Source organism: Cystoisospora suis (assembly GCF_002600585.1).
Source record: "Cystoisospora suis strain Wien I chromosome Unknown contig_7210, whole genome shotgun sequence".
Classification (NCBI taxonomy): Eukaryota; Apicomplexa; class Conoidasida; order Eucoccidiorida; family Sarcocystidae; genus Cystoisospora; species Cystoisospora suis.
In genome coordinates, this window is record NW_027159996.1 from 797 (window position 1) to 12,100 (window position 11,304).

Here is an 11,304-nt window from a genome sequence, read left to right on the forward strand (position 1 = left end):
GAGATGGATCACAAAGAAAGAAGTGAAGAAGGAGAAGACCGTAGAAGAGATATCGCAAGAGGAGAAGAGAACGTCATTCAACAAGATGCCCTCGTCGTCCCACCCCGCCCTATATTCGAACCAGATGCGGAAGACCTACTCTCCGATGATAGTGAATGTAGCGATAGTGATATAGATATCATCTTAACGCAACCACCCCCTCCTCCTCTCTTACATGGAGAATCGACCCCGCCTTCTCCTCGGGATGAAGAAGCTCCGGCGTCTCTACCTCGCGCATCTGAAGAAGAAGAAAACGACGATGAACTTGAAGACGAAGAGGGCGACGGAAGCGGTGTAACGCAAGGGGGGGGAGGACAAAGATCACAGCATCAACAGCAGGAGTCAAAGTCTTCATCTTCTTCTTCTCCTCGTGAAAGATCCACTTCTCCACATAGACGAAGAGGCCAAGGAAACAGTAAGAGCCAAGGAGGAGAACGAGAAGGAAGAGAAAGAAGTGAAGGTGAAGAAGAAGATGAAGAAGAAGTTGAAGCAAGAGCTAGAAAAGAACAAGAAGGACAAGGCGGTTGTAGACATATTAACACCCGTGACCATACCTGTCATCAAGGGGTCTGTAGAATACCACAGCAGTTAACTTCAGGGGATGCTACCCCGTCTTCCTCTTCTTCTTTTCTTCACAGTGCGGAGACATCTCAACAAGAGACTCCAGAAGGAGAAGAAGCAAGAAGCGAAAGAGAAGAGGCGAGAGGTGATCACGCCACACAAGAAGAAGGAGAGGACCACAATCTAGAAATTCTCCCTCAGGAAAGAACAGGTACGAAACAGGGAGGAAGAGGTGGGTGTACAGAAGAAGGACAACGAAGAAGATTGACACGGGAGATTCTTCGCTGGTTTGTCAGGATCGGAAAGACGGTTTCTTCAAACCAGGAAAAAGAAAGCACCAAAGAGGATCGAAATAAGCAGTGCATGCACAGACGACAACCAAAGGGCGGCTATTCGGCACAGCCAAATGTTTGATGAGGGGGAGGAGTTCATCTAGTCATATAATATCCTATGTACCCTACCGACAGCTTACCGATAGATCTATCTTCACATCCGCTCTATACATACAGAACCTGTGTAGACGAAGAGGTAGTATCCCATTTGTGCTCCTTGGAACGGAGTTCTTCTGAAAGGTGTCCTTTCGTCAAGAGCCTTCTAAGCTGCCTGTACACTAATGTGTTAGACGGTCACTTTAGTCTACCTAGATGTATACCTCTCGTCTTCCTTGAGCCAAGCAGGAAGTGCGTGTAGGTAAAGCTATCTCTCCAGGTCATCTTCCTCCTACCCCCTATGTCTGTATCTCCAACTTTTTCTTCACAGGTGAGTTTTCTCTCACTACAGTCTGTGTGAATATCGACGAGGCCGTAAGAGGAGGTAACATCATAAGATGGTTTACATGTGATGCTGTTACATCCTATTGTGGCTGATTGCATGCGTCTGGATATTGACCACACACGAGCATGTTCTCTCAAAGATATGGAGTGATGTAAATTCGTGTAGCGGAGATCCCTTCTTCACATCATTCCTTCTCTCTCTCTTTCTCTCTCTTCTTTCTTCATGTCTCAGCGGCGAAGTCTGTAAAGGGAACGGGAGGTCCTACTTCTCTCTGCTCTCCACAGCGTCCTTCCTCTAGTAGTAGTAGTGGTGGTGATGCTGCATGCACTACATGTGATCCTGAGATGATTTCCTCTCCCTCTCTCGATCCTCACCCACAGTCCCTACGTTTACCAACTAAAGATGAGAAGAGGAGCCCGCAGGAGAAAGGAGGAGCGATCCTTATGGCTACACGGAAAGGTAGTTATCTCACCCCCATGGTCCGCCGTCATAGTAGTAGTGAAGCAAGAACAACCCCATACCTTGAGGAGAAACCGACTAAGGTGTTAGGCCGATTCTCTGATGAGACTCTGTCACGCTCCTCCTGCAGTCGTTCACGTCGCGTGCATGCAGAAGAAGAACAAGATGGAGAAGAAGAGGAACAAAAGGAGGAAGGAAGTCTGATACGCACGAGAAGGCGAGTTGGATCCTGGGGTGATGGCTGCTCTATAAAGCAAAATACACTTCCCCAAGACGAAGGAATCGATGGCGGAAAGCGTGGATCTGATAGTAAAGGATGGACTGGGAGTGCTTCTAGAGCTTCCTTAGGAAAACATGAGAGGAATTGTAGTTGCTTATGCATGAAGACTTCTCACAAGAACTCCCCACCTCTGTCATCGACTTCAACCCCAGTAGAGAAAGGGATAGGGGGAATAAGGGGGGGAAAAGATGGAGGGGGAGGGCGCGATCAACATTATGGAAAACCCTTGTCAAAGCGATGTAGTGGGGGGGGAGGGGTTGAAGAAGAAGTAGACAAAGGCGAAGTAGCTAGTAGCTATGGGAAATCTCCGCGTCTACAATCTTCAGGAGACAGTGGAAGATCTTATCAGAACACACAGCAGCCTGGGAGACATGCAAAAGAAGAAGAGAAACAAGAACCGAGAGATTTAGACGAGAACCATATAGATGGTTCGCTAGCATCTCTCTCGCAATCTAATAGCAGAGAAGGAAGAATCACCAGCGGTATAAACATGGTGGCTAGCCATCAGCTTCAACATGTGTCATGTCATGAAGTAGGGGCGAGTGATCGAGCTGGGGGACAAAACACATCCTCCTATTCATCGGATTCGAGATCAGAATGGCAGCAGAAGCAACAGTCAAAAGATCGAAACCTTCATACATCTTCTGGTTCTCCGGAGGCATCTCACCATAGCCATCGTTGTACAGGGTCTCCTTCTGAGTCTATGGACGACCCCCGTGAAGGGAATCTGTATGTCTCTGAAGGGCTAGGAGAAGGCACTCAGCCTCATCATATATCGACCTCTTCTGGAGAAGAAAAGTCGACGCAAGAACCTCCAAGGCAGAGTATCAGCTCTTCTCTCTCTTCGATTTCACGTGAAGCAGCTTCTTCTGTCTCAGGGGTACCCCGTCACCCTTGGCCACCCTCAGTTCCTTCTCGAGATAGGTATGATGTGATCCATAGAGAAGAACGTACATCACAGACGGGATCAGGGGGGACAGGAGGAGTCACGCAAAAACGACAGGAAGATATCTTACAACGTTCTGCCCTTCGACCTGAGAATGGAGATGAGATTTTGAAGAAAACTACGACATCAGATAGAGGGCTTCAGAAAGAGTGTGGCAAGGCACGAGGGGAAGAAGAAGAGGGAGTAGGGGGTATCAGTAGTAGTAGTGGCTCAACTGGGGGAGTCAGTACAGAGGAGATGAAGGTGACGAGGAGGATAATTTCAGAGGAATGTAAAGAACAGCAGAAAGAAGGACAAGAACAAGAAGATAGCCAAAGGGGAACAAATGTTGATCGGAGATCATCATCTTCAGCTTCCATTGTTGGTGGGGCCTCTCCATCAGGAGGTTCAGTTGTAGAAGGCAGCTGTATATCTGCGCAACAAGCGGGAGTATCTCGTAATCCATCTGGAACTCCTCCCCCTCCTTTCTTATTAGATACTCCTATCCTAGCGTCTGCGTACAGATGCTCTCCCTCATCATCCTTCGGAGGATTGGGGCCGATGCCTTCTTGGAATGGCCTAAGTGAGTCAGTAGGAGGTGTCTCATCTATAGAGTCGCAGTTCAACTTCGGAGGGAGGGGAAGTCTTTTTCCCTCTTACCATACTCCTTTCTCTGGAGGTGGTGTTGCATACCAGGGACAAGCTCATGGTTTACAACAGCATCTTCAATCGATTCTTCTCGAGAATATCCTAGCGACTAGTGGATGGCTGTCATCAGGAGTCCCTCATCCAGGAGGAATGGGAGGAGGGGGGGCAATGGTCTCACCAGCCCTGGGAGAAGGACAGCTTCTTCTACATCATCATTCTCATCCTGTGCCTGGGAATGGGGTGTCTCCTCTGTTACGTTCTTCTTTCACGGGTTTCCAGTCTTGTAATCTATACGGGAGAGATGATGCAAAGACGCGAGGGGTCTTCAGTGGAGGATGCGGAAGATCGTCTTGTAGTGCAGGTGTAGGTGCCCCGTCGGAAACATCCGGTTTCGAGTTGAGAGGAGGAGATCTTCCTATTTCAAGGAATCTTGCTAAGTCAATTCTTTCATCGACAAATCCGGGGGGAAATCATAGGCGGAATGTTTATCACATGTCACTAGGAGAAGGAAGAGGAGAGGGAGAGACATGCGAAGAAGGGGGGCTCGTCGATCCCCATACAACGAAAAGCAATGCTCGATTCCCTTCTCTTCCTAGAGGGCGATCGAGGTCTTCGCCCTCTGCGACTCAATCTCCCCAGAATGAAGGGGAAGGAAGAGGAGAAGCAGGTGTGAGTATCTCATCGTCACATGGAGAAATAGGAGAGAATAGAGATATGGCATTATGTAATGATGGCAGAGGAGAACACGATTCTTCTTCTTCCTGTTTAACGGGAAGAAGTTCTTCATCTATCTCTCTCTCGAGATCAAATCTTCCTTCTGCTGGAGGTTTAGGGCAAGGATCAACTCCTGGAAGTCCTTCATCGTCATCATCCTCATCGCGTCTTGGTCTTTTGGCTTCATGCTCTTCCGGAGATCTCCGTCAGCAGTTGTCTTCTTCTACCAGGGTAACTCCTCATACTCAGGTAAAGCCCAAGGCTTCACCTCCTATGGATCTTCTTCATCGCCAGTCTCGAGGTGTCACTCGGACGACTGAAGGAGGGGGAGGTTGGGGTGTAGTAGATGATTCTCCGTATGAAGGAAACCCATCTCGTGAAATAGAGAAAGAAGGAGGAAGATGTATTGAAGAGATTTTAGCTCTACAGCATCAAATGCTAAGTCATATGCAGCAACAGCAAGCCATTCAAACGCAGTTACAACAGACTCTTCTACTGGCTCTGTTACCTAATCTCCCTTCTCCAAACATACCTCCTCCTGCCCCTCCTCCCCCATCCCTTCTTTCACGTGCCTCTTCCTCCTCTTCGTCTTCACCCCACCTTCCCTCTTCGATGCCTATCCTAGGGGGTACAGATGGAGTAGGAGACGGGGGCGTGTCTAGTCACCCTCATCCTCGCCATCACGAGCAGATGACTTCTTCGTCCTCCTCCTCAGGAGAATCGAGGTCTTCATCTCCCCCCCCCCGTCAACAAGAATCTTCTGCAGCAGCCGCTCAAAACATGCTCCTGTATTTTCAAGAGGGAGGAGGAGGAGGAGGTGCTAGTGTTGGAGGTCATCATACAAATCACCTAAGCCACCAGTCCTATCCGACGATTTCTTTGATGCGACAAGGAAGCGGATCACTGGCGGCGGCGAATCGAGAGGGTATGAAACTCCCCTTCTTCAATGTGAGCCACGATCGAAGAACCCCAGAACAGCTGGCTGGGAAACGTACAGAGATGAATATACCTCCTCTACCAGTTCCTTGGCCTCCATATGCTACGACAGGGGGAGCAGGAGGAGGAGGAGGAAGCGCCTACAGCAATAGTAACAGTAGTAGCATGTCAGGGAGTGGCCTCCTACAGAATGGAGTTCATCACAACAATGGGGGATGTGGAACGACGACCGCCCTAGGAACGCCTCTCCATTGCCCTTCAGGTGTCCTAGGGGCGCCGACTCCCATAGGAGGGGGGGGAGGTATAGGAACAGGACCCGGGGGGAGCAGTACCGGAGGTATAGCACCAGGTGCAGGAGGAGGAGGGACGTCGTCATCTTTTGATCAACATCTTGATGCTCTTGGGTAGGATGATACCGCATGCAGTGTAGAACCGGTGGTCTTGGCGGCTATAAGTTTTGTGGAGGGAAGGGGGAGGGGGAGTCTGCGCGTATCCATGTGGACTTGCGTCTCTCTATTCGGGTGATTGAATGTATATGAGGGAGTCCTTCTGTCTCTGGGAGTCGCGAATCTCGCTGTAGGCTCTTTTAGTATTAGGTGGGGCCGATGTGGATAGAAGTGAGTTGAGTACATCACCTGTCTTGTTGTAACCCCGCCGGGAGGAGGAGAGAGGAGAAGTAGATTGTTGAGGGGGGTTGGCTAGGTAGCTCCCTTAGGAGAGAGAACGAGAATATACTTGAAGGGCACAAAGGTGTACAGTCGCCTCTCGTGTGCTCACTATGGTGTGACGTAACATGATGTACATACACCCCAGTGGGTACATCGGAGGCAGCGGGGGCTCACTCTCATAGAACATCATGCAAGCTATATGAAGATGTGGGTTCAGTAGAAACATTCTTGGCACCTTCAAATATGTAGGTATGTGTGTGTATACGTTTCTACATGTCTTCATATAGACGTAGACCCTTACCGCGATCCTAGAAGGAGAACGCTCTCTTTGTATATACGTACGGAGGTAACTAGCTCTCTCCCCTAGTCAAGAGAGAAGAATGAATCCCCTGCTGGCACTCAGAAGACAGACTGGTCTATATCTCTCCTCTTTCATGTGCGTATACCTATCCCTTATGTCGTAGAATGGATGGATGCCTTATCTCATCAAAGACGTTTGTAGATATGCCTTCTCGATACACACCGGTGAATGAATATTTCGTCTTATGCTTCTTCTCTCTCTGTCTGTCAGTCCTTCCTTCCATCCCTACACTATAGCACCACCTCAAGGTCGTGTGTGTATTTGCATTCAAGTTGCCTATATATGACTTCTCCAATGCCTCGTTCTCTTGTCCTGCCATCTCTATCTTTGTGTGTGCTTCTTTCCCCTTCGGCATGTGTCTTCCCTTCAGATTTGCTCATGATATTCATCGCATTGTCTCTCATGAACGAGATCGAGTGGTCGATGAGTATCAGAAGTTTTTAGCTATGCAGCAGGAACACCATCAGAGTAATCTCACACAGCAGGTATATCCGTGCTTTCTTCATGAAGATAGTTTCTCTTTTCAACCGAATCAGCCGTTCAACCCATTTCAGCAGCTTTCTTCTTCTTCTCCTCCCTCTCATTCTTCATCGCAAGAGAAAGACTTCATTCAAGAAAGAGGAGAGACAGGAATGCTATTACCTTCTTCTTCTGCTTCTTCGGACATCCTTCACGTTCCACAAGAGTTAAGAGAGGAAGGAAATAGGTCACACCCGTGTGAAAGAGTTACAACAGGAAGAGGGCTAGAGTCTCTAGATCGTCATAACATAGAAGAAGCACGACCGACTTCCCAGCAGAAAACGTCCCTCGAAGAGAGCGGTGAAAGGAGTGATGTATCAAGAGTAGATCATGAAGGCATAGATATGATGAGTGAGTCCCCTAGTGTACCTTCAGGGACAGCAGCTTTCTCAGGAGGAGAACAACATATGAAGAAATCCATTATGACAGGAGTACAAGAACAGGAGGAAAAGATGATGATAGATGACCCCTGTCAGTCGCATGCACAGCAAGGAAGTGAAGATATGAAAGTGAAGAAGCACACAGTCCCAAGAGAGGGGGCTTCAAATACAGGAACGACTAGTCGAGACTGTAGAGAGTGGAGTGTACTCCCTCAAGGGGGAGGAACAGCATGTATAGTAGATCAACGTGCTGCTAGTATAGAGGATGAAAAGCGAGAGAGTAGAGACACAGTGTTACTAGCAGAAAACAAGACAGCCAATCAGGGGTGTACTTCCATAGATAAGCCGCTCGGGGAGGAGAACGAGAATATGAAGGAGGAGCTAGAAGAAAGATATGAGGTGCCAAGACATGAAAGACGGAGAGGAGAGAGACAGTTAGATCAGAGTGGGGCTGATGAAGGTGCTGGAAGTCGCTCCCAGAAGGAAGGTAGACATCCTCACCAGCAGCATGGGGAGACGGCTAGTTGCGATGATAAGTCAGGTCGTAGTTCTTTGCTGAACGGAACACACAGTGAAGCGCCGCGCTCTTCGTTGGTATATAGCTTGCAAACTACGATCGAAGGAGAGGAACAGACGGATGGCACAGGCAAAGATACAATAAGGAAACAAGAACGATTCACAGAGAGATCTTCGGCACCCAGTTCGAAAGAAGAAAAAGAAAGGGAGATGGTACCTTCTTCTCATCTAAGCATGCCTACTGGGGGAGGAATAGTTTCATATGTCGAACAGCATGAGGAAGAGAAACGAAGCGATCATCCGTCCCCTTCAGGACTAGACAGTCATACCAATAGTAAGCCCATCGCGACCACAGAAAGCCCAGTGTGTCGTCCGTCGTCTTACGGAATAGAGGAAGAGAGTATGATGATGGAGGCGAGCCGACAGCACAGTCGATTCTCAGGGAATAGTAAACAGAGGCTAGGGAGTCGTGAGAGCAGTCGAAAGTCTCCCCTGGTGTATGCATCACTTCCTTGTGAATCTTCGGCTACCTCCGTCGGTTCTTACAGTGTCTCAGGATCTTCTTATTCCTCTTCGAAACCTTCCACAATGCCTGATGTGAAGTGCAAGGGAGGAGTTTCTTCTCCATCTGTCACATCAAAGAGCGCTGCACTTTCTAGTAAGACTGCATTTCTACGAGACAGATCAGGGCTAGAGAATGACGGAAAAGGAAGTGGAGAGGTAAAGATGAAGCCTCCTTCTCGGCTACCATCTTTAGCTTTCCACCCAAAGAAAGAGGGGGGTGGGACTGCTACTGCAGCGGGGGGAGGCACGGAGAAGACTCCGCATGCCTTTCACCATAAGAGTAAGAAAGGTGGTAACGCGGAACACTCTAAGAAAGATGCAGAAGTTTCACTTCAGAAGAAAGGTCCAATCAGTCGAGGTGGTGCTGGAGGAGCCGAGGGGGAAGGAGAAGAAGATGAAGCCTCAGAAGAAGAAGAGGAAGAGATCGTAGTACAGAGGCGAGAAGAAGGTGAAGATGCAGATGACGAACTCACTAAGAAGAGTCGGGGGGTGAGCTTTCATCACGCCAGAAGAACACGTGTACAATGAGGTGTATCTACACTATTACTCTTGTTTCTCTCTCCCGGTGTACATGAAGAAGGCATCAATAGCTGCAGAGTGTTATCTTGGGATGAGACTCGTCAATAGTTTGTCATTCTTCATTACACCTTTAGACGGAAGGATATTCTTTTCTTATTTGCTTGCTTCGTATGCGTATAGTCAGTCATACACTCAGTACACTAGAACTCCACCTACCTACGTCAGGATTCTGAGAATCTTGCCTACCTCCTCACGGCGGCATAGGCTGTACAGGATGGGCCTCCGGTCTTCATCAGGAAGACATGATTGATATGGAGGGAGTAGAGAAGGGCCGCTCAAGGCGAGACACGCGTGAGAGCAAAGAATACATTGCCATGACCATGCCGGGGTCTTTGTGCTCACGGAGACAGGCTTCGTAAGGAGACAGGGGCGGTGAATCTGATGGTGTTAGAAAGACGAGATACTTCCTCTGACGTGTTTTTCTCCAAGCGCTCCAAAGTGTCTCAACGTCAAAATTGGCAGAGAGATAAAGTAAAGAGGTCTCCTTATCTCTTTTCTCTTTAGGTTTGTTGTGCGTGGTCGACGGGGTTTTCTGTGCACGTAGATGAGAGAAGTCAGGAGTGAGTAAAGATGATGATGATGATGATGACGGTGTAGGTACAGTATCATTCTCTAGTGCAAGGCAACTGCTGAGGAGAGACCAAGGGTGAAAGGAGAAGGCTTTAGAACTGTCTATAATCCTGCGGTTCTTTGTAGATGGATAGTGCCCGCCATATCTGTCCACTTCGGCTGTCCGTCCAGGTTGTTCTCCTTCCTCGTTTCATGACAGGCTTGTGAGGCAGAAGCCGCAGCAGCATAGCCAACGCGTCGTATTTCTCTATTCCATCTTTCTCTTTGTTCTTTTTCCTCTTTCCCTCAGGAGAAGAAGCTTCGGCATGAAGACTCAGACGAAGGCAGTTCGGATGAAGAGGTGGCTAACGATAAGAAACCGAGGTGTTGAAGACGTCTGTCGTTGTGCGTTCACCCACCACACGTCCCCCTCGGATCTTGCCAGTCCAGAGAAACTTACCGCTCCTTCCTGAGACATCTCAGTGAAGGCTTTGAAGGGACACAAAACCCATCAGGAGGAAAGAAAGACAACGAAGTTCTTGTCTCATATGAATACCTACACCTTTCGAATCTATTATTATCATTGGCAATGTTCGGTTTATGTGTGAGCTATAACTGTCAAAGACTTCATTGTGTCCATCTCCTCGAGGCGCCTTGTACGCTTCTTCGGCTGACGATCAATAGAGATAAACACTCTCTTCGTCTCACAGTGGGAAATTCATTGTTCGCTCTGATGAGTCTTCTACCGGTCACCCCTATCGTGACTTCCACCCCCGACTTTTTTTTTTATTCTTCCATCTTTCTGTCCTGCTGTAGTTAGTAACACACAGATACAGATAGAGGAGAGAAGGCCTTTCAAAGTTCTTGTCGGTTATGTCGGTGACTTTTCCTGGTTGCAGCGGTCGGGCAGGAGATCAGAAGCCCTGACGCGTCTCTATGGATTGATGATTCTCGACTTGTGGAACGATTCACACTTACTGAGATTTGTTGCTTTCTGTCCGAGGTGAAAATCAATGCTAGTGGTTTTGAACGGCTGGCCTTTTTGAGCAGAGCCGAACCAATGGTTTCTTTCGAGGATGCCCGCTGACGATCTTTTCATCGGGCGGTTCTTCCCGGTATAAATTTTGCTGAGATCTGTTACACGGCGGCGAGTCCTGTCCTATGGGCGAGATCAACTGCCTGCCACTCAGAATCAGAAAGAGGACGCGTGAATGAATGGATCAATCGAACGTATAGTGACGAGTGACAGCAGAAGGATGTCCGGGGGAGGTGGACGTAAGGTGTCGGTCAGATGTTCTGGAATCGGCTCCTCGGACCATTGAAAACAAACATCGGAGGAGCCGAGTTAGGTTTGAAACACGGACTGAAAGAATCAGAAGACTCTGAACCGCCCGGTCTCGCATCACAGCAGATGCGGACACACGGCAAGCAATAGGGAGTAAGGTGGAATGCTGCCGTAAGAAAAGTATCTTCTGTCATCTCCTAATCTAAAGGAGGACACGGCGTAGTCAGGGGCCGGTAGCCTGTGCGGCAGCAAACAGGGAAGTCGGCCTTTCTTTTGCCCTTTGATCCCAGGGGAGAAAGCTGGTTAGCACTCGATTTCATCACGCAGGAGTACGTTCACGATGTCCGCTGAGGCGCTGCCCAAGTTGCAGAACAGTAGAGAATCCACCTAGAGCAGATCGGACCTTCTCTCCGCGTCGCTCCCAGCCCGACGCCTAACGGTTGAAGGACGGAGAGCGAGTCTGTTCTATCGGGCGGAAGGTCAATCGTGTGGAAGTCAGAGCCACTCATTGGTGTAGTGCTCGCTGCACAGCAACGGGCGCCACTAG

The 11,304-nt window shown here is 48.8% G+C and overlaps 2 protein-coding genes across 2 annotated transcripts; both read left to right on the forward strand.

Moving 5' to 3' along the window:
* Positions 1-3: 3 nt before the first annotated feature.
* On the forward strand, positions 4-10,674 carry CSUI_010349 (phosphoglycerate mutase family protein; the record flags this gene model as incomplete). The annotated part of the gene is made up of 4 exons (XM_068070454.1): positions 4-811; positions 1,606-5,740; positions 6,736-8,833; positions 9,783-10,674. The coding sequence occupies 4 exons, from the start codon at positions 4-6 to the stop codon at positions 9,861-9,863; spliced, it is 7,122 nt and encodes a 2,373-aa protein (XP_067917568.1). The 3' UTR covers positions 9,864-10,674.
* Positions 2,526-3,787, forward strand: CSUI_010350 (uncharacterized protein; the record flags this gene model as incomplete). The annotated part of the gene is made up of 1 exon (XM_068070455.1): positions 2,526-3,787. A coding segment is annotated over exon 1 (1,182 nt), but the record flags the coding sequence as incomplete, so codon positions are not given.
* Positions 10,675-11,304: the final 630 nt, after the last annotated feature.